Source organism: Lutra lutra, chromosome 17 (genome assembly GCF_902655055.1).
Source record: "Lutra lutra chromosome 17, mLutLut1.2, whole genome shotgun sequence".
Taxonomy (NCBI): domain Eukaryota; kingdom Metazoa; phylum Chordata; class Mammalia; order Carnivora; family Mustelidae; genus Lutra; species Lutra lutra.
Genome location: NC_062294.1, coordinates 12,850,184 through 12,875,201, shown reverse-complemented (window position 1 = coordinate 12,875,201; position 25,018 = coordinate 12,850,184). Strand labels below are relative to the sequence as shown.

At 59.3% G+C, this 25,018-nt stretch overlaps 2 protein-coding genes across 8 annotated transcripts in view; both read left to right on the top strand.

Moving 5' to 3' along the window:
- VAC14 (VAC14 component of PIKFYVE complex) overlaps positions 1 to 1,554 on the top strand; it is a 99,157-nt gene extending 97,603 nt beyond the window's left edge. Inside the window, exon 19 of the mRNA XM_047710622.1 lies at positions 936 to 1,554. Coding sequence (XP_047566578.1) covers positions 936 to 1,098 — 163 coding nt within the window. The 3' untranslated portion in view covers positions 1,099 to 1,554. The remainder of the gene's footprint in view (positions 1 to 935) is intronic.
- Positions 1,555 to 2,883: 1,329 nt separating this feature from the next.
- Positions 2,884 to 24,733, top strand: MTSS2 (MTSS I-BAR domain containing 2). 7 transcript variants are annotated; one of them, XM_047710862.1, is made up of 15 exons: positions 2,884 to 3,142; positions 8,135 to 8,196; positions 8,288 to 8,361; positions 9,169 to 9,253; positions 9,336 to 9,427; positions 9,537 to 9,611; positions 9,940 to 9,948; positions 10,878 to 11,035; positions 11,469 to 11,576; positions 12,485 to 12,582; positions 14,147 to 14,273; positions 20,590 to 20,664; positions 20,997 to 21,173; positions 21,353 to 21,518; positions 21,594 to 24,733. In XM_047710862.1, the coding sequence occupies exons 1-15, from the start codon at positions 3,074 to 3,076 to the stop codon at positions 22,349 to 22,351; spliced, it is 2,133 nt and encodes a 710-aa protein (XP_047566818.1). In that variant the 5' UTR covers positions 2,884 to 3,073; the 3' UTR covers positions 22,352 to 24,733. The 7 variants fall into 7 exon arrangements, with proteins under 7 accessions (XP_047566818.1, XP_047566814.1, XP_047566819.1 ...); XM_047710858.1 differs by having other exon boundaries at positions 14,051 to 14,273; XM_047710863.1 differs by lacking the exon at positions 9,940 to 9,948.
- Positions 24,734 to 25,018: the final 285 nt, after the last annotated feature.

Sequence of the window (25,018 nt, the reverse complement as noted above, 5' to 3'; positions counted from 1 at the left end):
AGGATTCTCTTGAACAGCCCACAGCCTTCATGAGACTCCCCCCTTACTAGGGCCACCAGGCTTAGGGGATAGAAGCAAATATTTTTCCAGCCCACACAGATCTGTTTCCTAAGCCAGGGAGGCTCAGTTGAGAGAGAAGCAGACTTCCAGGAGATTCTCTGGAGGGGTGCTTATAAACAGGGCAGGGCCCCAGGGGATCTAGTCCCTGCAGCAAGCTGAACAGGGCTATTACCCTGCATGACCCTAGGGAGCATCAGGCACATTGTAGCTGCGCTCTGCACGACCTGTGCAACCGTACAGAGCAGGGGGAGGGGATGGTAACAATAGGAGTTGTAGGAACCGCCAGCATACCCGGTGGTGAAACCAGCTCTTCTCCCTCAGGGACAGAAAATGACCACAGGCCTTTGGACCTCAACACTCAAAAATCGATGTCCTGCCAAGCTAAAGGCCCAGTAGAGTCTCTTCAGCAGTAGACAATCCTTGTTGTCTGCAGGCCTAGTCCTGCCCCAGAGAAAGGGCCAGGCTGCCTCCTCCCCCTTCTCCCTGGACCCTGTTCCAGGCCCCAGCTGGCTTCCTGGCTGGCTGCTAGCCCTGGCTTTCACCCCAAAGGGAGCCAGTCGTAAACAGGAAATGCTTCCCGATGCGATGCCTGCTCTGGGCCCCACTGCCAGCCCACAGACTGAAGACCATATCCAAGCAGCACTGTTGACTGGTCCCAGCACTTGAGGGGGAGGGGATGTTCACGGGGCTCCCCTGCCTTGGGGCTGACGATTGGGCAAGGGATCCCGGGCTTGAGGAAGACGTACTCCCCAAGGTTGAGGTCCATGAGCCTGTGGCCCTGCCCTGACCCCGGCCCTCCTATGCCCGGTGCCACCTGGCCCCCAGCTCCCTCCCGGGCTTGCTGAGACTGATGCTGAGCCCTTCTTCTTCTCCAGAGACAGTTCACAAGCAGCCCCGAAGGCGCAGAAAGCGGATTCCCCCAGCATCGACTATGCAGAGCTGCTGCAGCACTTTGAGAAGGTCCAGAAGAAGCACCTGGAAGTTAGGCACCAGCGGAGTGGGCGTGGGGATCACCTGGACCGGAGGGTTGTCCTCTGACGGTCCTGGCATGGAGAAGGGCCCAAGGAGTGGCCCCATGGAGCATTCAGGGTCTTCGGGCCCCCTCCCTGAGGAGCTCAAACACCTGCCTTAAGGGCAGGGCTGGGCCTGGCCACCAGCTCGGGGTAGGGGCACAGAGGCTGGCCACCCAAACTCCTCACACAGCCCAGCCCTCTGGGCCCCCATTGCTGGCAGCTGCACCCTGGTGCTCAGGCAGCCAGCTTCCCACCGGGGTGCGGCTGAAGCCTCAGACACCACCCATTCTCTGGGACCAGTCTCTTTCTAACATCCTCTTGTAAAAGAGCTTGACCTCTCCAGCCTGCCAGAGCTCTGGCCTCGTGCTATGTGTGCACACACTGTAGTATGCGTACCTGTCTGCAGACAGGGACCAGCCCGGAAGTCCGTATCAATGACACACCCCCTGCCCCAATAAAGAAATGATGGGAAACTCTCAGCGGCACATGCTTGCTCCTTCCCACTGGCACCGGCTCTCTGCCTGCCTGATGCCCACAGCTGCTCCAGGACCATGTTGCCCCAAGGAGTGCTGGCTACACCTGGAGGCTGGTCACCTGACGGTTCCCTGATGGGTGTCTTCTGGGTCCCCCTCTCACCACTGGGACCCGCCCCTTCCTGGAGACCACCAAGCACTGGCCTGGCCTGAAACCCTGAACCCTACTTTCCCAGGCACCTGACTTTTCCACCCAGATTCCCCTGGGGAATGCAGCCACGTCCCCTTTGAACAGGGGAACCAAACCTTGAGTTTCTGAATGAAAGGGCATGCCCTACAGGCTGCACATCGCTGGAAATGGAAGGGCAGGGACTGAGGAAGCATCTCAGGTGCCCACGTTGATTTGGCTAAATAAGCCGCAGTAGCACACGCGTGGGCCTGAGTCCACCAGACTCCAGCTCCGGGCAGCCTTTGAGTGGCCTGGTGAGCACCCAGGTGGTTCTCATGAAGGCGCCCGGGGTGGGGGAGAAGGAGTTCGTGCTCTCGGGGAGGGTGGGTTTCCCTGCCTGGAGTCTCCAGGACGAAGGGCAGTACTCGCCGCCCCTCGTCCATGTGAACACTGCGTGCGTCCCCAAACACGTGCGCCCAGGCGTTGGGGACTGGGGCCGGTAGCCCACCTCTGCCCCGCTGGTCTGACACCGGCCCCCGCTGCCGAGTAAGCAGGTTGCCCCGACCCGGTCACGACACCCCAAAAGCTCATCCTGCCCCCTCCCTTACCCCCCAATGCGAGTGGCTTCGGCCCCGCTTGGAAAAGCAGCCAAAGAGCTTTTGGAGGACCGTGCGGACTCATCATTGCCTGGGATGGAACGTCCCAAAGCGGGCGACACCCCACGCCCCCTCCCCCCGCTGTGTGTCGTGTATTGCGCCCGCGGGACGCCCCCAGAGGAGTCCAGCCCACCGCCCGGTCCCTAAAAGCGCCTGAAGACCCCAACCGGAGACCACAGGCTGGAATGGGGGCAGACACCCAACTCCCGGGCTCCACCCGCCAGGCAGCCCCGCGGGCCCCGCCCCAGCACCGCCCCCGGCCCGCAGCGGCGCCCGAGCCCGCCGGCCCCGCTCGCCCGGCCAGTCCGGCTGCGCCCGGGCTCGGATTTCAAAGCCGGGCTCCGGCGCTGAATGGGCCTGCGCCCGGCCGGCCTTTCCCACAGCCCCCGCCCCCCACCCCCGCCGCGGTCCTCCCTCTGCCGCGCCCACGTGACGCCCGAGCCGCGGCGGCTCGGATTACCGCCGGCGCTCCAGTCCCCGCGCCGAGGCCGCGCCGCCAGCTGCCCGCCCCGCCGCGCCATGGCCCGCGCCGCCCCGCCGCGGCCCGCCAGCCCCGAGCGCCGCGCGGCCGGCCGCTGAGCGCCGCCCGGAGGCGGAGGCCCGGCCCGGCCTCGGAGCGAGCGCCCGCCGCGCCCGGCTCCCTCGGCTGCTGGCGCCCCGCGCCCCTGCCCGCGCCCGCCGCCGCTGCCTCCCGGCCGGAGCATGGAGACGGCGGAGAAGGAGTGCGGCGCCCTGGGCGGGCTCTTCCAGGCCATCGTCAACGACATGAAGGTAATGGGGTGCGGCGGGGCCGGGTGCCCGGCGGGCGCGCGGGTGCGGGTCCCTCTGGGGACGAGTGGCGGCGGGCATTCGGGCCCCGCTGTGTGCGCGCGCCGCGCTGTGTGTGTCCTTGTCTGAACGCGTCCGGCCTGTGTCGGCTGTGTGCCTGGGTCTCGGGGTCCCCGTCTGAGGGGTGCTGGTGTTCGTGTGTCGGGGTGTCCAGGCGGCGCCCCGGGGTCTCTGCCCGGGGTCGCCGGGCCGTAGCGCCCCCGTGGGGTCCCCACCGGAGGCTGCTCACACGCGGGCTCCCTGTGCCCCCAGCCCCCAAATCATGAATGAGGTTTGGCTCGGGTTTCGACTGTACGGTCCTAATGTGATGGGTCCCGGGTCTCGCCGGCCTCCGCCCCCTACCGCTACCGTGCACCCTCCGCGGCCCCAATTCCGCACCACCACCACCCCACCCCACCCCCGCCCCCCGACGGCCCTGGAGCCCAGACAATGCTGTCACCGCCAAAGCAGGGAAAAATAATAAGGCAGAAAACCGTTAACTCCATCACCGCCGGCCTCGGCCTCTGTGCTCGACCTTGCTGCTCTTGCACGCCCCCACCCCAACACACCCCTGCGCAGGTACCCCGAAACGGGCCCTAGGGAGCTGCAGGACTCCAAGGTCTCCAGGCTGACTGTCCCTGCATCCCAAGGCCTCTGTTCTCACCTTGGAAGGAGGAAGGGAGAGGCTTTGGGTTTCTGGAGGATCCCCAAGGGAGAGCCTACTACCACCCCAGGCCTTCACCAACCCCCAACCCCGCACCCCCCCATGACTGGCCAAGGCCAGACAGGAGCAGGCCACCAACTCTTGGCCCACCACTGGCTCACTAGGTGGGGAAACTGAGGCCTGGGACTGGCTCAAGGTCATTAAGGAGACTGTCCGACTCTGTCCCTGACCTCACTCCTCTCTGTTGATCTGGGGAGCAAGGGAGATCCTCTCCCCAGAGAGGCCAGGGTTTGGCAGGGCTGCCCCAGGCTGACTAGGCAGAGAGGAGTTGCAGTCCCAGTGACAGGATGGGGGCCGGGAACAACGCTCCTGCCTTCCTCCTCTGAGGCAGGATTGTGGAGCAAGGGAAAGAACCAGGCTCTGCACGTGAACTCCAGAGAGCCCCCGCCCTATCGCACACTCCCAAGTATCCAACCCAGAATCCCACGGTGACATGACAGGCCCAGGAGGAGACACCCCACAGTGCCTAGTGCAGCTAGCCCCACCGTGCCCAGGCAGGCCCCTCCGGGGGCTCCCAGTGCTACCCAGGGAACAGCCCTGGGGCAGCTGCTGGATCCCTGCCCCTGGAAGAGGCCTGAGGCCATCACCACCGAGAACTACAGGGTGAGCAGCATACAGATGTCCCCCAACCCCACAGAGCGTGCTCCCCTGAGACCTCCATCCCTTGCAACTCTACCTCTGGGCCACCCTACCAGCCCTCAGAAGTCCTGGCCCCTCTCTGTCCTCAGCAGGCCCTCCTGTCCTGGGGACATCGCAGCCCTGGCCCTGGGATCCCTGCCTAGGACCAGACAGCCCAGACCACCTGTCCCCTGCTACTTCCAGGGCTGGCAGAGAATGGGACCTTCCCGCCCCCTCCTCCTACTGACAGCCTCTCTGCTAACACTGCAGAGAGCAGCAGCTTCTCTCTTCAGAAAAGAGGGACAGAACTGTCCCTCTCTCCCCAGGCAATTTGCAAGGACCTTTGAGATCACACAGAAGGAAAAGGGAGATATAACAAGAGATTCAGGCCGGGTTTTCTGACATGTGGCAGTTTCACCTGGGGTGATGCCAAGTACCTAGGACATATGCATGTGTTTGGGCCAGGGACAGAGCAGGGGACTGGGCCACCTGGAGGTTGATCACCTGGTTTTGAGGGGCAGCTTCTGGCTGTTTCCCTCACTGGTCTGAGCCCCAGAAGTAGCGGGGGCTTGCATAGAGGAAGGGGGCTGAGCTGGGGAGACCGAGCTTGCCCCATGAGGCCTGTCCACAGCCCCATAGCAGCTCCTCTGGAAGCCCCGGCTCCGGCCTGGGGTCAGCAGCAGAGGTGGAGGGAAGCCGCCTTGAGCTGCACCTGGAGGGAGGACAGAGGCCCCGAGCTGCACCTGGAGGCCGGAGACCCTGAGCTGCACCTGGAGGGAGGACAGAGGTCCTGAGCTGCACCTGGAGGCCGGAGACCCTGAGCTGCACCTAGAAGCTGGAGGGCTGGGAAGAGGCCTCTGAGTCAGGGTTGGGGTGGGGTGCTCGGGAGCTTTCCCTGCCTCTGTGCCTCACTTAGCTCAGATGCCCACTGGGTGGTTGCCAGGCCGCCCGCTGAAGTTCAGAGGGGCAGAGGCTTTCCCGAGATGGCAGGACAGGGCAAAGTGCCTTCAACAGAGCGAGGGGGGACTCCACTTGGCACTGACCCATCCAGAAAATGGGCCCATAAACTTTGCCTGTCCTCCCATAGGCCCTGCCCTGTGGGAGGGGCCTCCGCAGACAGGCGGGGATCCTGTGTCCCCTGTTTTCAGCCAGCATTGACTGAGCCTTGTACTAGGCAAGGTGCTGAGTGCCTCTCCTACAGCGCCTCCTGGAGTCTCCACTGGGACCCAGAGATGTAGGTGCAGTTCCCAGTCCAATTTGACAGGTGAGGAAACTGAAGCCCTGAATGGAGCCCTGGTCCAGGGTCACCCAGAAAGCCCTCTCTCTGGGGTCACAGCCAGGACTACCAAAACCCCCCCAGGTCAGAGACCGAGTCTCCAAGGGCCAGAAGTCCCGGCAACCTGCACGTCAGTCTCGTGCCATCCACCTGAGCACCTCTAGTGACAAGCACTGGGGACAGAGTGGGTGTTTCTCCCATCCCTGCAGTTCCTGTCCCCTCCTCCCCTCACAGCTCCCAGATGCTCCTCACTCTGTACCCTGGAAGTGGGTGTAGTGACCGGTCAGACATGGGATCAGAGCTTGCCCCTGCCATCTGCAGGGCTCAAGCCCATCAGTTAATCCCTCTGAGCCTGTTTCCTGACGTGCAGAATGCGGGTGACGGTCGTGTTTATCTCGCGGGGCCACGCTGAGGACCCGATGCGCTCCCACGGCTTCACACAGTGCCCGGCTGCGGCGAGCGCTCGGCCAGCAGCGGTCACCGCAGCGAGTGGTAACCCAGAGTCTTGGAGCCTGACGACCCGGAGATGGCCAGGGTGAGGGCGTGGGCCCAGATGAACCCTGAAGACCCTCCCTTGGGACACTGGCTGCTCCAGCCGCCCCACCACCACCATCTCTACATCTCCGGGGTCCTTTATGAATTACCTACCAGTGGGGGCAGAGCCCCAGTCCTTAGAGACCAAGGTGCGCCTGTCCTTCTGCTGAGGGCCCCTCAGGCCTCCCCCACACCGTGTCTTGTCCCCTCCCCATTGGGAAAGCTGACGGGGTGAAAGTCTGGGAAGAAGTGAGCCTGGCTGGCGGGAGGCTGGGGAGATGACTGGTCTGTCCCCAGCTTCTCCTAATCCCTTGTGCTCCAAGCCTGCCCAGAGTCTGCCGAGGAGCTGAGAAGGTGTCCTGGGGGTCAGGACACCTGCCCCTGGCCCCCTGCCTCCTCAGCATTGGCCCCTCTCCCTGGGGGTCTTAGCAAGGCTTTGGGACTGGGATGTTGAGGTGATGTGAGCACTCCACCTTTCCAAAGACTCTTGGGGGTGCCAAGGTGAAGGTCAGCTCCTTAGGATTGCCAGGGACAACCTACCAGGCTCCTTGACCCTGAACTGCGCGCACACGGAGACAGCCCACCCACAGCCTCCCCTGGCCTGCGCCAGCCCGTGTGAACTTCTCAAATATTTGCTTTCTCTGGGCACTGGCTGGGCTGGGAGGAGAGGGAGTTTCTAAGGCTGTCAGAAGCTGTCCTGTCTCCTGTCCATCTCTGCAGGCTGTCCTCAGCTGGAGAGGCCATCTCGAACCTACCTTTGGCTTCCAGTCTGACAGAGCCTCCTTCTGAAGCCTTGAGGCCTGGGGTCTCTGCCTTTCCTGTTTCCCCAGCATCAAGCACCCCAGCCTACATGGAAGGGAGACGCCCTCTGGGGCCGGGGCTTTGCTGGCCCTGGGCTCCCCTTCAAGCATCCAGGCCACCACAGGGCCCTCAGGCCAGGGCCGAGGTTTCTCGGGACCCAGCCACCATGGGAGGGCACATTAACCAGAAAAGCCCCTTGATCAGACTGGACAACTTGGTCGCCAAGAGCCCAGCCTCCCCACTGGGAAACCCCCTCCCAATTCAGAGCTTTGGGCCAGACTGGGATAAAGGCCACACTGTGTCCCCAGGAGGGGAGGGGTACTGGGGGTGGAGAAAGGTGGCTCTGTTGGCCGCACAAGGCCCCATTCAGCCTGGGGCCTGGCTGTCCTGGGCAGGCTGGCTGGGCCCTGGAGCAGTCACAGCTCCCCGGGCCTGGGAGCCACTGCTGCCGGCCTGGGATGGATGGGTGTCCGGGCCAGTAGCAGCTTCCGGGGCCCGGGGTGGGGGGTCTCCAGAGGCCCCAGTTTGAGACCGGCATCCCTGAGCCCTTCTGGTGCACACTGGCCCTCTGCCCCCACCTTGCTGTGTGGACTACCCCCTGTGTCCACAGGGACATGGTTCCCATCATGCAGTTCAGCCCAGAGTCCCTACCAGAACCCAGGGGAGCCCTGAGGGGACAGAACCTGCCATTTATTGTTTCCATCTCCCCTGATGGAGGATGTAGGCCGAAACGGTGACCACTGTAGACTGTAGGCCAGACTTCCTATCAGGGAGGGAGGGATGAGCAAAGGCGGTCATTCCCATGGCCAGGCCTTCCTTATGCCCCATGGCTCTGTCCTTGGTCCTCTGTTATCCCAGAAGGCCCAGGAGCCTCCGTCTCCATGGTGGCAGGGCCACTGTCTCAGAAACTGCCCAGAATCCTGACAGAGGCAGGTAGGGAGCCCAGCCCAAGTAGAGCCTTGCAAGCCTCCTCAGTCTCATTACCTCTCCATCTCCTCTGCAGAGCTCCTACCCCATCTGGGAGGACTTCAACTCCAAGGCCACGAAGCTGCATTCCCAGCTGAGGTGAGGCTCCTGAGGGTGCCCCCACTGGGGAGGGGACGGGCAGAGGAGAGGACACCTCACCCACAGACTGTCCCACTGTCCATCTCCTCAGGACCACTGTGCTGGCTGCTGTGGCCTTCTTGGATGCCTTCCAGAAAGTGGCAGACATGGCCACCAACACCCGAGGTGGGGAGGGGGCGTGGCTGGAGGTTGGGTCTGCCCCAGGTTGGGCTTGGAGGCTGGAAAGGCTGAGCGAAATGTGAGCCAGGGAGAGGACACTGGGCCGAGAGTTGGGGCCCTGAATTCTGCTCCCTAATAGAACAGGCTGGTTGTGGAGAGAGTGAGCCTCTTATCACTAATGGCATGCAAGCAGGAGTGGGCGAACGGTGATAGGGATGTTACAGCGGAGGTTCCTCGATCAGCTCGATCCCTCTGCCACAGTGGTTCAGCCTTCTGTACACTGCGTCTGACCATGGCTGCTTCTCACCCCCGCTGTCATCTGTCCGTCTGAGAGCACGCAGGGGCAGCTAAGCCCCTGTTGGCCTTGGTGTCTCCTCTGCCTTCTATTTCAAGTAGCAAGGACCCGGGGCCCTGAGAACCAAGATAGCGGGCGCTTGCTCGCACTCTCACGCCTGCCTCTGGGCATGCGGAGGGGGTTCCCGCCAGGGCTGGAGGGGATTTGGCAGGCCCTTCCGATGGTCTCTCGTGCAGGCCTGACCACCAGACCACCCGCAGCTGCAGCAGGCGGGCACGGCTGGGATGGGTAGGGCCTTGGTCCCGCACGGAGAGTCTCAGCAAATACTGAGAACCGACCAAATTCCCCCTCAATGGATCGCGGGATCCCAGCGCGGGATCGCGCAATGCTGGGGGCGGGGCACGGGCTGCGAGCTCGGTCTTCGCGGGCCGGTGCGCCCCCTCGTGGCCGAAGCTGGGACTGCAGATGCCCCAGCGGCGGGGGGGGGGCCTTCCCAAGCTGCGCACTTGCCTCGCCAGGGGCCACCCGGGACATTGGCTCGGCGCTCACGCGCATGTGCATGCGCCACCGCAGCATCGAGACCAAGCTGCGGCAGTTCACCAAGTGAGTGGGCGCCACGGGCGGGCGGGCAGGGGGGCGCAGGGAGACCCCGCTGGTGGCCCTGACCCTCCCACGCCTCCCACAGCGCGCTGCTGGAGAGCCTTATCAACCCGCTGCAGGAGCGCATCGAGGACTGGAAGAAGTCGGCCAACCAGCTGGACAAGGACCACGCAAAAGGTAGGCCCCGGGCTGGGGCCAGGGCCTCCTACCCGCGTTGTGCAGAGCACACACACCCCACCCCACCCCCCTGCCCCATTATAGCACTCCTCTCTCACCCCGTGTGCAGAGTACAAACGAGCCCGGCATGAGATCAAGAAAAAGTCTTCAGACACGCTGAAGCTGCAGAAGAAAGCACGCAAAGGTAGAGCCCACAGGGGCCCATGGATGCGTAGCCCCACGGGGCCCCACTCCATACTCCCCACACCCTATGGGGTGCCCCAGGGAGTCATCCTGGCTGGAGGGACCCTATCCTGGACAAGACCCTCCAACCTGCTGGGTGGGACAGAGGGAGCCTCTCTGCACCCCAGACCTGACCCAGGCCCTCCCCTCTCAGGGAGGCAGCAGGAGGCCCCACAGGCCCAGGCACCCACACCCCTGCCCCAGGAGTGGCTCTTTCCATCCGGCTGTCTTTCACACATTCTTTCTTTCTCTGTCTCTCCTCCTCTTCTCCTCCCACATCCTTCCTGTAGAGCTACTTGGTAAGTCAAATGTCCGTCCCTCCAGCTGCTCCTCCCGTCCTTGTCCCATTTGTCTGTCTCCCCCAGATCAGGGCCATTGGAAGGAGCCTCTCCAGGCCAAGGAGGAGCAAGGAAGGCGGTCGGTCCAGCAAGGGAGGGGCCCGGGGCACAGTCCCCCTGGGGCCCCGGGGACCCCTGGCCAGGGATGAGTCCCAGGCCACTGCTGGGTCAGTCTGCCAGGCCAAGAGGGGTTGGAGTGGGCAGGGTGGGGGGCACAGGCCCTGGCTACCCCCTCCCACCAGGCCTGCCCCATTACTTGTTGCCTTCTCACTTCCTGTCTCACCATCTCTCCATCATCCTCTTGCCTCTCTCTCTCTCTCGCTGCTGCTTTGTGTCGCTGTTGCTGTCCTTGTGCACCACTCCCTGAGCTGAGTGGGAGCCCACACTGAGAAAACCCCCTTCCCTTCCCCAGGGGCCCAGCCCCTAGTTCTCCTGGCCCCCCACCCCTCAGTGGGCTGGCCTACAGCTGAGCCCTCTGGCTCTACTTTGTCCTCCTCCCACCCTCTTCCTGTGCCCGGTGAGGTGAGGGGGTTCTGGCCCACAGGCAGTGAGGGTACCGCCAGGGCTGGAAATCTCAGCTGTGGAGGCCTCTGCTGGACTCACCTGGGCACACCTGCTCCCAGGGTGGCTCCCGGTGGGCTCCGCCCACTCCAGGTCCCGGGTGGCTTTGCAGCTTTGGTGTCTTTCCTGTGTGTGTGTCTGTCTGTCCTCTCTGCCTGCTCTGGGACCAGCCCCGGCACAAGCCCCGGAGTCCTGGCTGCCCTCCCCAGTCCCCGGACCCCTGTGGCAGTGCCCAGCCCCACCTCCAGGGATGCACCACGGGGCCTGAGCCACACACACGGCGAGCCAGGCGGCGTCCCCAGCGCGGCCTCTCCTCCCCGCCCCTCCAGGGAAAGGAGACCTGCAGCCTCAGCTGGACAGTGCCCTGCAGGACGTCAACGACATGTACCTGCTGCTGGAGGAGACAGAGAAGCAGGCGGTGCGCCGGGCCCTGATCGAGGAGCGTGGGCGCTTCTGTACCTTCATCACGTTCCTGCAGCCTGTGGTGGTGGGTCCCTCGGAATCTGCGCTGTTCTCAGCATCCCTGCCATTTGGGCTAGTTGAAGGGTCTCCAAGAACCTGAGAATATCCCAAGAATCAGGATTTTGGAGCCGCTTCTGGGAGTCCTTCTGGGTGACTCAGAGGCCCCAGGAGGTGGGACCGTGCTCAGGGTTGATCCCACGACCTCTGAGAAAGGCTGCGGCTCAGTCATCCCTGCTGCGTCTTCAGAGCCCCGTGCTCACCTCCCAAAGGCAGGTCTCGTAGCTCGTGATGCGCTAATTCAGGCTGGACCTTTGGTCACAGTGGCCCCAGGGTGTCTGGTTCCAGCCTCCGTCAGGTCTGAGCAGCGCTGGGTTAGAGGGGAAAAGCCAGGGGAGGCCCGTCCCTCCAGGGTGGGGGGCATGGGCAGGGCCGGTGGGTCTGACCCGCGGCTTCCCCAGAACGGCGAGCTGACCATGCTGGGAGAGATCACACATCTGCAGGGCATCATCGACGACCTGGTGGTGCTGACGGCCGAACCCCACAAGCTGCCCCCCGCCAGCGAGCAGGTGCGGCCAGGCCTGGGGCTGGGGACAGGGGTGGGGATGGCCCGCCCTTGGTTGGGGACGGTAGAGGAAAAAAGAGGACAGAGGACCAGACACGTCCTAACACGCACTGTGGGACATCCAGGAGCACCTGCCCCGGGGAGGGATGGTGTGCCCAGGACCCAGTGGGAGCCTCAGTCTGAGAGCAGAAGTGGGGAGGTCCCATGGCACTGGGCCCTGTGTCTGCCCCCAGGCTCCCCCTGAATAAGCCAGACTTGGTGATGCTTTCCTGTCGTCTGTAGCCAGAACCTGTCCCCTCCCCTGGTCCGAGGCACACAGACACACCTGCCCACACTTGCCACCCGCTCGGCTCACCGCTGTGCTCCCACTGCATGAGGGGTGGTCCTCCCCGACAGGCCCGTGACGTTGCTCTCACCCGGCACCTACCATGTGCCAGGCACTTTCTACACCATCCCATTGAACACCCCCCCCACCAATGGCCCTGCAAGACAGGAACCACGGGCTGCTCACAGGGCCACTGAGGTTCCAGGAACTTGCCTGAGGGGCACAGCAGAGCTAAGATTTGAGCCCCACGGTGTCCCTCATGGTCACTCTCTGGGCTGCTCTGCCAGGACAGTGAGTCCCCAGGGACACTTGGTTCTCCAGTGGCTACCCCCCAGGAGGGGGCAGCATCCCTGAGAAGCGGGGGGGGGAGGGGGTGCAGAGTCTCCCTTGATGTTCCTCTTCCCCCTCCTCTGGCAGCCCTGCTTTCAGACTGCCCTGGAGGGTCTCTTGCCGAGGCTTGGCTCTCAATAGGGAAGAGAGTGGGGGGCTTCTGGCCCTACCAGACCTCTGTGGAGGCCCCCAGAACACAATAAGGGTCTTTGCAGAGGAAGGCTGCCTCCGGTGACCCTGTCCCCGTCCCTGTCCAGGTGATCAAAGACCTGAAGGGCTCAGACTATAGCTGGTCCTACCAGACGCCCCCGTCGTCGCCCAGCGGTTCCGGCTCACGGAAGTCCAGCATGTGCAGGTCAGTGCAGGGTGGACGGGGTTGGGGGGCGAGGCCGGGAGGTGGGGGCCCCCAAGGAGAGAATGGGGGAGCTCCCGGCAGAGCTGCATCAAGAGCTGCTTCCAGGCCCCAGAATTCACACAAGTGCATCACAGAGGAATTTGCATGCAAGCACGGAGGACAGACGTACCTGTGTGTCGAGGCTGCTGCCCGCGCACGCGTGTGGTAGCAGGAAGTAGGGTGGCGGGGGCAGGAGCAGCTTCCTTTACAGAGCAGTCACGGTGTGCCAGGGGCCATGCTAAGTGCTTTATGCTTTTTCTTCACTGAATCCTAACACCACCGTATCGGGTATGGTGTTATCTCCATTTCACTGAAGGGGAAACTGAGGCCTTGGTTGTGGCATTGCACGACTGTTGGCAGGTGTGGAGGGATAGTAAGAATCTAAAATCAGGGAGGGGCACAGATGCTTCTGGGAAGGTGTGCTGAGGCCCCACAGGAAGGGACACTCCAACCTGGCTGGTTCCTGAGCTCTGGTTCCTGAAGGCCACTGCCTCTTGCCCAAACCCCAGCCCATGCTGGCCCCCAGAGTCTCGTTCGATCATGGTGCAGGCTCAGGATCAGGGACACCTCCAGGGCTGGCGCTAGGACAGCATTTGGAGGAGACATCTAAGATTCAAGGTTCCTTAGTGGGGAGGGCAGTGAGCACAGAGTGAGTTACTGGTGGGACAGGCCCCTCTGTCCCAGGCTCCCCTTCCCCAGAACCACCTCTGGGCACCTGGGCAAGGAGGTAAGCCAGCATGGCCATCAGCAGCTCCTGTGGAGGGAGGGGGCCCAGGTCTGTTGGACCTCAGGTAGGTGTCTATCATGGCAGGAAGGGTTGATGGCAGAGGACACCTGTGACCCAGGGTAGGGGCTGGGTAACTTCAGTATCTTGTTCAGAAAGAAGGCCGCCTTCACTGGCCAAGCGTGAAGTGGTTGCACAGAGGGTGTGAGCTACGGAGGGCTGGACACAGTCAAGGGAGTGGAGGGGATGAGGACAATGGTGGGTCCTCAGACAGTCACCGCAGGCCTAGATACCCAGTTAGGATTTCATGGCAAAAATCAGACTTTGAGGAGGCAATCCAGAAACAGACTTGTGTTGGGTTCTAGCCCAAATGGGCCAGGGTTTGGTGCTTTGTGACTCGGTTGTTAATGGCAAAGTAGGAAGCAGAGTGACTGCTTGGCCCTAGGGATGCCCTGGAACCCTGGGGTTCTCCAGGGGCAGGTGCTGGGCCAGCTCTTGGGTGTGGTTCCCTGCCCACCCCTACCCCCCACCGACCCACAACCCTACTCTTCTGTGGCACTCACGTCTCACAACTTGTAGTCTGACATTGTCTTTTCCTTCCTTTGCCCCTCACCTCTTTCCTCCACCCTCGTCTGTCACCCTCTCCTCCACACGCACCCTTGTGTCTCCTTGTCTGGCCGCTGTCCCCCTCCCTGACTCCCCCAGTGCCCCCAGCAGCAGTAGCGGTGCCAAGGGTGGCGGAGCCCCGTGGCCTGGGGGTGCCCAAACATACTCACCCAGTTCCACCTGTCGCTACCGCAGCCTGGCCCAGCCAGCCACCACAGCCGCCCGCCTCTCCAGCGTCTCGTCCCACGACTCTGGCTTCGTCTCCCAGGATGCCACCTACTCCAAGCCCCCCTCACCCATGCCTTCGGACATCACCAGCCAGGTGAGGAGTGTCTGCAGGGCCTGCAGCTGTTGAAACAGGCCTGGAGGTCCCCAGGATCCCCTCACCGGGGACCAGCCTGGCTACGGAGAGGTGGAGAAGGTTAGAGCCACCTGCATGGGCCACAGAGGCATCAGCCGGAGGCTTTTGTGGCCCCACTTCCTCACCGTTTCCTGATTCCCTACCTCCTGCCTTCTTCCAGCCATGGGAGCCCCGAGGGGGCTGCTTAGCAGCTCTGATCCCTTGTGACCCTCCCCCTGCATAGGCTTGCTGTGATGGGGTGGCTGGCCCTAGGAGTCATCCCCTGGAGCCCCACAAATCTCCCCAGAAGCAGGCTTAGATCCTGCAGCCTCAATGAGCTGGGTAAACAGAGGGACCACAGTAGAAGACAAAAGAACGTCAGGCTGCCTGCCCAGAGGGCTATCCTCAGGGTGTCAGGAGTGACTGCATTTGGATCCAGTCTGCTATTCCTCCCCATCTAGGCTAGTGCCTCCATTTGGGCTCAGTATTTTAAGTTTTGGGTTTTTTGCTCAAGGATATCCCCATTACACTTTCAGTCTCTCTCCCTGTGCTGGCTCATTCCCATCAGTAACACAAACAAGCTCTAGCATCATGCATCTTAAAAGCTCTCCCTTCCCCCCATGTTATCCCCCAACCACCTAGTATCCTTCACAGCAGAACTTCTCGAAAGAGTTGTCTGCCCTGACCATCTCTACCCATTTTCCATTCACTTCTGTCTGCTTCACCTATGTCTGACAAATTTTAGATTTGTTCATTTCTCCCATATAGTTCCATGCGCGTTTGCTGTGTGCATTTTGAGACTCTTTGATTAAGTGCGCACACGTTTAAAATGTCAACTTTTCGTGGTGACTTGAATCTTCTAACATGATGTAGTTGATCCTTTGTTCCTTATAATGCCTTTCATCTTAAAGTCTCTTTTGTTGGATGTTAGTACAGCTATCTCAGCTGTATTCTGTTCAAGATTTATATTATTTTCCCCATCTCTTGGCTTTTAAACTCACTGTATCTTTATGTTTCAGTTGAGTCTCCTAAAAGAGCAGATGCTTAGGTTTTCTTTTATACAGGTTGACAATCTCTATCTTTTCGTCGGTATTTTTAGTCCATTTATATTTATTGTGATGACTGACATATTTGGACTCCTGTCTTTTTTCTTTTTATTCATTCTGCTTTTTCTTTGCCTCTTTTTTCTCTTCCCTTGCCATTTGTTTTTCTTTTTCCCATTTGTTCCCCCTGCTAAATTGTAAGTTATACTGTGTTTCTTTTCTTTTACAGGGTACCTTGAAATTTTACCATACACCCTTACAAAGGGTCTCACTTCCTGAATAATTCAAGGATCTTAATCATTATTTTAACTTGGTCACCCACTTCTTCCCAACTTATAAGCTATTACCTGTTACTCTCTATTTTTTTTTATAACACTCACAAATGACTTTTTTTTCCTGAACTTCACTATCATTTCACACAGACAATATTTGTCTAGATTTCTCCATGTGTTTACACATTTCTTCATTATTTCTTCTTGCACCTCAAGTCTTCTTTCTGAAGTATAGCACTTCCTTTAGAAGTTTTTTTTTTTTAAGAATTTATTTATTAATTGACAGAGATCACAAGTAGGCAGAGAGGCAGGCAGAGAGAGGGAGAAGCAGGCTCCCTGCTGAACAGAGAGCCCGATGCGGGGCTCGATCCCAGGACCCTGGGATCATGACCTGAGCGGAAGGCAGAGGCTTTAACCCACTGAGCCACCCAGGCGCCCCCCTTTAGAAGTTCTTTTAGAATAGATCTGTAGTAGTAAATTCTTGAGTTTTGTTTTTCTGTAAACATGTGTCATTTTGTCATCTTTCTTGAAAGTTTTGCCAGGGACACGATTCTGAGGTAGTAGTTTTTCTCTCTCCACACTTGGGTATTTTTCCAATGTGTGTTTTGGCTTCTGTCGTCGGTTGAGAGGTCTGCCGTCCGTCAGATTGTTGTTCCTTTGTGAGTGAGCTTACTTTGCTCCCTGGTCACTTTGAAGATCTTTGCCCTTTAGTTTGTGTCTAGTTGCAGTTTCGTTTTTACGTAGCCTCATTTGATATGTTTGTATACCTCCCTCTTTGTATTCTTGTCTTTCATATGTTCTGGAAGTTTTCAGCCATTATTTATGTATTCCTACTTTCATTCTTGCTATTAGCTCCCTCTGAGATTCTAATTCCGTGTGTTGCGAAACCTTCTCATTTATTCTGCTTTGTATCCTTCTCTTAATTCTCACACTTCCTTCTCCTCCCTTCTCTAGACGATGTTCTGGATCATTTATTCAGGGCTGTCTTCCAGTTTCCTTTTTCTCCATGTCACAGGAACTTAACCTCTCCATTGAGGCTTTTTTCCAACTTGGTATTTTGAAATAACTTCAGACGTGTAGGAAAGTGGTCGAAAGAGTACAGACTTCTCAGCTACCCCTCCCAAGCCTCCCCTGATGTTAACCCCTCATGTAGCTACAATACTATTGACGAACCTAAGGTCTTTTCCCAAATGTTGCCTGTTTCTCTGGCCCGGGAGGGCAGGATCCGGCCCAGAACCCTGCGTCACAGTTAATTGTCAGATCTCTTGTGGCTCCTCAAATCCGTAGTGGTTTTTCAGTCCTTCTTTCCTGACTTTGATACTTTTGATACCAGTCAGCTGTTTCATCTGTCGGTTTGGGTGTGTCTGGTGTCTTCCCATAATTAGACTGAGGTCCCACATTTCTGGCAAGACTCCTATAACAGTGGGGAGTGGCTGCTCCTCGTCCTCACCAACCCTTGGTGATTTTACATCTTTTTCATTTTAGCCATTCTGGGGGGAACATCTGGTAGTGCCCTGTGTTTTTAATGTGCAGGTCACTGATGAGGAATGAGGTTGAGCACCTTCTCAGGCCACTTTGGCTGTCCTCTTTTCTGAAGGACCTGTTCATGTTTTTGCCCATTTTCTACTAGATGGGTTTTTTTTTTTTTTTAAGATGTTATTTATTTATTTGACAGAGATCACAAGTGGGCAGAGAGGCAGGTGGGGTGGGGGTGGGGGGAAGCAGGCTCCCCGCTGAGCAGAGAGCCCAATGTGGGGCTTGATCCCAGGACCCTGGGATCATGACCTGAGCTGAAGGCAGAGGCTTAACTCACTGAGCCACCCAAGTGCCCCGGTTTTTTGTTTTTTGTTTTTTTCTTATTAATTCCTAGGACTTCTTATATATTAGGGATACAACTCCTTCATCTGAGATCTCTGATTCTGTGGGTTCCCTTTTTACTCTCTTAATGGAGTCTTTTAATGACCTAAAATTCTTAATTTTAACGGATGTACAGTTTGTTCCACTTATTCATTTTTTACATTGTGCTTTTTGCGTTCTGAGCCACGTTTGTGCACTCCAAAGTCACAAAGATATTTCCCTAGAAAAGTCTTTCTCTTTTACCCAGATCTGCTCCTCATCAGGAATTGTGTATGTGTGCGCGTGTGTGTTTAATATGAGGTGGGGGTCATTTTTCCACACAGATACCTAATTGGCAAGTTATTGAAGAGGCCGTGTCTTACCCCCACTGCACTACAGTGTCATCTTTGCCATAAATCGGGTGTTATCTACATACCTGTAGCCATTTTGGGAGTCTGTATTCTGTCTGTTGGTTGATTTGTATTCTCATACCAAGACCATACCGCCTTAATTATTGTCACTTTATACAAAACTTTGATACGTGCTAACAGAAATCTTCCAGCTTTGTTATTCTTTTTTTTTTAAAGATTTTATTTATTTATTTGACAGACAGAGATCACAAGTAGGCAGAGAGGCAGGCGGAGAGAGAGAGAGGAGGAAGCAGGCTCCCCGCAGAGCAGAGAGCCTGATGTGGGGCTTGATCCCAGGACACTGGGATCATAACCTGAGCCGAAGGCAGAGGCTTTAACCCACTGAGCCACCCAGGTGCCCCCAGCTTTGTTATTCTTAAGTATGCCCTTGTCTATTTTTGGCCCTTTGCAATTCCTTGTATCCCTTAATGTCAGCTGGTCAGTTCCATCAAAACAACAGTAACAGCAGCTCCTGGAGTTTTGACTGGGGATTGCTCATGTCTCCACTTATTTTGGCTTTTGCTTCTCTCGGTGATGTTTCGTAGTTTGCACGTAAAGGTATTCCACATCTATCACTGGATTTTTTTTTTTTTTCGGGATGTTTGATATTTATTGATGATGTTTTATTTATTCATTTTAAAGATTACTTATTATTTACTTACTTATCTGAGTAAGCGAGTGGGAAGGGGAGCAGAAGGAGCGGGACAAGCAGACTCCACGCTGAGCGCAGAGCCTGATGTGAGGCTGGACCCCATGACCCTGAGATCGTGACCTGAGCCGAAATCCAGTCAGAAGTTCAACCGGCTGAGCCACCCAGGCGCCCCTGTTGATAGTATTTTAAATTATATTAGCTCCTTAGGGGGTTTTTTTGTTTGTTTGTTGGCTGCTGATATTTAAAATTTTGGGTTTTTTTCTCTGGCATATTAATCTTCTATTGAATAATTTTATTAAAGTCGCTTGTCATTTCTGGTCACTGTAGACTCGTGAGAATTCTGCATATACAACCATCACGTTTTGGATGAGTAAGGACTGCTTTTTTTCCTTCCTTACCAATCCCTTTGCTTTCTGCTACTCTTTGCCCCACTGCCCTGCTAGGATGCCCAGTACTGAGCAGAAATGGTGATCGTAGGCGTCCTTCTCTCTTTCCCACCCTCCAAGGGAAATATATGGGTATTTGTCTAGACACTCTTTATTATCCGATTAAGGAAGTTTTTTCTATCCCCGGTTTAAGTATTTGTTCATGAATTCACATTGCATTTTTCCACGGAGGGTTCCTAATGCTTTCTCTCCTGGTTTTTGTCTGCTTTCACAGTTCTACTGGTGAATCCACATTTGTTTCTTGTTTCGTCCAAGCCTCACCTGTGGTGCTTCATTTTCTTTTATTTTGGTGATCTTGATTCATCCTAAACTGTAAAAAAAAAAAACCTGGGGGTCTAAATTAAGGAGAATTTGAAGAATTTGACAGGGCAGGCACGGTACAAATAATGGACCCTTTGCACACCTCTTGCTGGACCCTTAATTCGGGCCATCGCAGGGCTTGCCCCTCACCTTGGCCCTTCCCCAGTCTCCCAGTCACTGTATTGCTCTCAGCGTGTGCCTCAGGGAGTCCTCATGGTCCTACGTCCGCCCTGGCTGCTGCTTTGGTCTTCATTCTTGTGTCTTCTTTTGAGTTGGGGGCTTCCCAGGCCACCTGATCCCTGCACCGGCCCCGAGCAGGAGTCTCCTCTGCACACATGGTCCACTCAAAAGTGGACTCCCAGCCCCCACGATTCTGTGACCTAGTTCTTTTTTTTTTTTTTAAGATTTTATTTATTTATTTGACAGAGATCACAGGCAGAGAGGCAGGCAGAGAGGAGAGGAGGAAGCAGGCTCCCTGCTGAGCAGAGAGCCCGATGCGGGGCTCGATCCCAGGACTCCAGGATCATGACCTGAGCCAAAGGCAGAGGCTTAGCCCTCTGAGCCACCCAGGTGCCCCTGTGACCTAGTTCTTGAAGTCTCCAGGGAGGCCTCTGTGCCCTCATCTGAGAGACCCCTGGCAGCGTTCGCGCCGCTGCCTGTCCCTCTTCCACGGGGCAGCTCCTTCTGAGTTCTGTAACATTGTCTGCTGCTGGTTTTCTTCCCACTGCTCTGGCAGCTCCTTGCTCCTCCCCTTGGCTGGACCCTCCTCTTCCCAGTCACTGACTGTGGGCCTGCCTGGGTCCTTGTACCTTCTCTCTAACGGCCCCTGTTGCCGGGCTGACCTTACTCTGTCTCATGGCTGTGGATTGGTGGCTGCTACCCTTGTCTTCTCCCTCAACTCCAGACCTGTAAATGCGGTTGCCTGCGTCGCATCTGTGTGTGGACAGCGAACAGGCAGCTCCGCTCTGCGCGTGCAAGATGGAGCTCCAGACTCCTTCCTTCCTGCAGGCGTGTTCTTTTGACACAACAGGGACGCCATCTTTTCCTCCACCCTCCCTTGTGTCTCTCTTTCCCTGGCCTGCCACATCCAGGCCGTGGGCAGCAAGTCCTGTTGTGAACTCTCACTACCTCTGGCTCTTGGGCTGGGCTACGGAGTCGGCCGGTGCCCGCCGTGTGCGCTCAGGGTGCTGAGATCTGCTGCAGACGCTCGCAGGGGTGGCGGGGTGGGGCACCGAGCCGGAGCGCCCCGCTGCATGCCGGCGCTGTGACCAGGTCTGTTCTCTCCTCTCCTCCTGGCCTCCCCGCCCCGTCCGCCCGCCTGCTCGCCTCTGCATGGCAGAAGTCCTCCAGCTCTGCGTCCTCAGAGGCCTCGGAAACCTGCCAGTCCGTTAGCGAGTGCAGCTCCCCCACCTCGGTCAGTGCTCCCCACCTGCAGTGGGACGCAGGGAGGGTCCAGGGTCAACCAGCGGGGGGTGCACACGGTGCCTGCTCCCCACAGGAAAAGCCGCCTGGGCACACCTGCAGCCACTCCCAACACACATCTTTCCCTCCTGGGACATGCTATCCTACCCCTGGGCCTGGAGGGACTGAGGGGTCATGGTACCCTCCATGCTCTGTCCTTGGCCATGATCATGGGCCTGACCCCCATATGGGCCTGAAAACCCTGAACCTCAACAATAGTGAGGGGACCCATCACTGCGGATGACAGGGCCAAGGGCCCCCTGACCCATCCGCCGCCCCCTGCAGGACTGGGCCAAGGCGGGCCCCCACGAGCAGCCCTTGGGCACCAGCCTGCAGCGGAGAAAGGATCGAGCGGAGCACCCCCGAGACACAGAACCAGGCCTGGCCAGCGGGGGTGCCCTGGGCCCCAGCAGCGAGGAGGCACCGCGACCCCGCATGTCCCCTGCCACCATCGCAGCCAAGGTAGGCGCCAGCTCTCCGGCAGCCCAGCCGGGGCCCCACCTTCACTCCCAGGTCCGTACCTGAAGGCCCAGCAACTGGTGTCGGGGCCAGCCCTGGCTTCTTGGCGGGACCCACCTGGAATCCGGGCTGAGGGGGGCAGCGGGGAGCCCAGCTTCAGCCTGCAGTCTTCCCACCCCCAGCACGGCGAGGAGGTGTCCCCCGCTGCCAGTGACCTGGCCATGGTGCTGACCCGCGGCCTGAGCCTGGAGCACCAGAAGAGCAGTCGGGATTCGCTGCAGTACTCCAGCGGCTACAGCACGCAGACCACCACGCCCTCCTGCTCCGAGGACACCATCCCGTCCCAAGGTAGGCCCTGGGGCCGGGGCCGGGGCGGATCAGCCGGCCTTCCGAGCCCCGGCCCACCGCATCCCGTGTCACCAGGCTCCGACTACGACTGCTACTCCGTGAACGGGGACGCAGACGGCGAGGGCCCAGCTGAGTTCGACAAGTCATCCACCATCCCCCGCAACAGCAACATCGCCCAGAACTACCGCCGCCTGATCCAGACCAAGCGGCCGGCCTCCACCGCGGGGCTGCCCAGCGCCTCGGGCGCGCCCCCCGGCGTAGCCACCATCCGCCGCACGCCGTCCACCAAGCCCGCCGTGCGCCGCGCGCTCTCCAGCGCCGGCCCCATCCCCATCCGGCCGCCCATCGTCCCCGTGAAGACGCCCACCGTGCCCGACTCCCCCGGCTATGCGGGGCCCACGCGGGCGGGCAGCGAGGAGTGCGTCTTCTACAGCGACGAGGCCGCCTCGCCCCTGGCCGCGGACCTGGCCAAGGCCTCCCCGAAGCGGCTGAGCCTGCCCAACACGGCCTGGGCCAGCCCGGCCCCCGAGGCGGCCAGCTACGCCGGGCTGGCGGCGGACGACGACGACGAGCAGCAGCAGCTGGCCGCCAACCGGCACAGCCTGGTGGAGAAGCTCGGGGAGCTGGTGGCGGGCGCCCACGCCCTGGGCGAGGGCCAGTTCCCCTTCCCCACGGCCCTGGCCTCCGCAGCCGCCCCTGCTGAGGAGACGCCCAGCCCACCCCCTGCCGCCTCCAGCGACCCCCCGGCCGAAGACATGCTGGTGGCCATCCGCCGCGGGGTGCGGCTCCGCAGGACCGTCACCAACGACAGGTCGGCACCCCGCATCTTGTGATGGCGCCGCCCTCCCGCCCTCCGGCCCGTGTGACGCAGGTGGCCGGACCAGTGACCCACAGCCACTCAGAGCGAAGGCACAGCGAGGAGACAGCAGAGCCAGGCAAGCCTTTGGTTTTCTGTTTTTTAAGTCACGTGTGATGGAGAGACACTCATCCTGGATTTCAGCATTTACATGGGAAGTGACTTCCTTAACCAAGCCCGCCAGCTCGGAGCCTGCAGGCCTTGAACTGGATCCGGAGCCTGTTTTATATGTTTCCTGCCTGTTCTGCCCCTCCTCTTCCTCCTCCTCAGGCCCTGCCACTCCCCCCGCCCCCACCCACTGGGGGAGCCCTGCTCTGGGCCTGCCCTGCCCGAGGCCTCTCCTGGAGACCAGGCGCCTCTCCCTCCTTCCCCTTTTTCTCCCCTTCCAGAGTTCTGTCGGGGAGGCAGGCTGTCTGCGGAGGGGCCCGGCGCCCAGTCGGCTGAGGTGTGAGCTTTGACTGAAAAGCTATCCGGGATGGCGGGGAGCAGGTTGAGGTTGGGAGGCCCAGCCTCCTGTGGAGGGAAGAGGCGCACAGCCCCAGGGCCCTGCGTTGTCTTGGGGACGTGTTTGGAGAAGGCCATGGCGTCTAAGGTGGCTTCAGGTCCTAGCGTGGCGTCGCTGGGGCAGTGTGGCTGCGGGAGAGGGGCAGGCCACAGGGTCCTCTGGCCGGTCCCCCGGGAGCTGCTTTCGGATGTGTGGCCCTCATATGGGCACGTTGAGAATTTAACTCTGGTGGCACTTTGGTCACGGTTTCGGCCACCTTTGGGCAATAGGGGCTGGAGCTTGGTAGAGGGTGTGGGGGTTATTTTTATGAATATGATAGCGAAAGAGCTGACTAGACAGGACTGTGTGGTGGGACAGGGTGGACCGTACAGGGTGTCCAAGAGTGCCTGAGGGACAGGGGTCCTCACAGTGGCCCGGTGGGCCCATGGCAGGAGGAGGAGGGCCAAATTGCTTCCTCAAAGCCAAGGGGTAGCTGTTTTTTCCTCCAGTTTCTGGAGCAAAGCCAAAATAAGGTTGGAGAAGGCCAGGTGTTGGGGGTTGGCCAGCACATCTGCTTGGATGGGGCTGGGATGTAGCCCAGGGAGCTTGGCTTTGACTCTCTGTTGCCAGAGGAGATGCCAACCCAGTGCAGTCCCCCCGGAGTCCGGTCCTGTGCTGGCAGTGGTGTGGGGTGGGGGTGCCCTCCCCTCCACGTGCTGAGTCCCGCCAACTCGAAGCAGGTAGAAGCAGGTGCGTCTAGGGCGAGTGGAGGGCTTCCTGTTGTCCCGCCGGCTGGCAGTGAGGGTGGCCGGGCTCGGAGGGCAGCGGGACCACAGGGCAGGGGGCCTCCTGGGGTCGGGAGAGCAGGGATTGGGGCTGAGTCTCAGCACCAGGCTGGAGCTACTGGTAGTTCTTGTGCAGGGAACCGGGGTCCAAGCAAGGTGGCCAGGCAGGTCTGGGGCACCAAGGTGGCCCCTGGTGCCTGGACCACCCCCCCCACCCAGGCTCCCAAGGGCAGATGGAGGATGGTATCTGTAAGTTGCTAGGTCTGAGAACAGCCTTGCTGACTGCTCAGGCCAACCCGAGAGCCCAGGTTAGGGCATCTTGAGAGAGGGCCCAGGTGAGGGAGGACCTGAAGAGGACAGGAGAGCAGATGGCCCGTTGGGGAAGGCGGGGGGTGGGGGGTTTGCGGGCAGGCAGATACACTGCCCTTTCCCCACAGGGCTGTGCTGGCATTTACCCGGGTGGGCTGAGCGCGTAAGATGCAGGGTGTGTGATATGAGCAGGGCAAGGAGCAGTGGGGTACGGGGGTGACTTGGGAGGCCCAAGGAGGGGGGTGGGCATGGCAGAGCCACCCCCCCAGGCCTCCTCCCCCCCAAGCCACCCCAGGGCTGTACATAACTCCTCCATCCCCTTGACCGCCTATCTCCCATCTAGTGACCACCTCTTAGGCCCACCCCCTCGGGATCCGAGCCAACCAGCCCGCACCACAAACTTTGGTTTGGGGAACTTCTTTACGTTCGTTTCTTTTCTTTTTTTCCCATTTTGTACAGAGAAATATTCTTTTCAAAAGCGTCTTTTGACTGAAGTAACTTTTCTGGTGCTGTTGTTAACTTGTTCCTTTTCTTTTTTTTTTAATTTATTTCCCCACCCGGGTCTCTGCTCCTGGTTCCTGCTCAACCTTTCCTCCCTTCCCACCACACCCCCCCCCATCCCATCTGACCCCATTTTGTCTCTTTTCTTTGTCCGTTTTTGGATAAATTATCCTCTCCTCCCTGCCCCCTCCACCCCCCCCCCGCCTTGATTTAAATAGTCACTGCTACAAGTAACAAATGCACTGTGAAGATTCCAGTATTAATAAAGTTGTACTGTAATTAACACCCCTGCGTCCACCTGGCTTCCTCCCCGGCTGCTCACCGGCCCCCTGCGGCAGCCCTGCAGCCCCAGCCCACCCCAGATCGGGCCTGGGGCAGGGGCACCCAGGCTCCATGTGCAGGGGGGCAGGAGCAGCCGGGTCTGGTGCCAGGACCTATGCTTTTGAACACCTGCACCCTGTCCCAGGCAGATGGAGCCAGGGAGGGCGACCAGGGGGCACAGAGGAGGACCAGCCTAACACCCTCTGCCCCTCGGTCTCCGTCTCATTGAGGCCCCGGCAGCTCA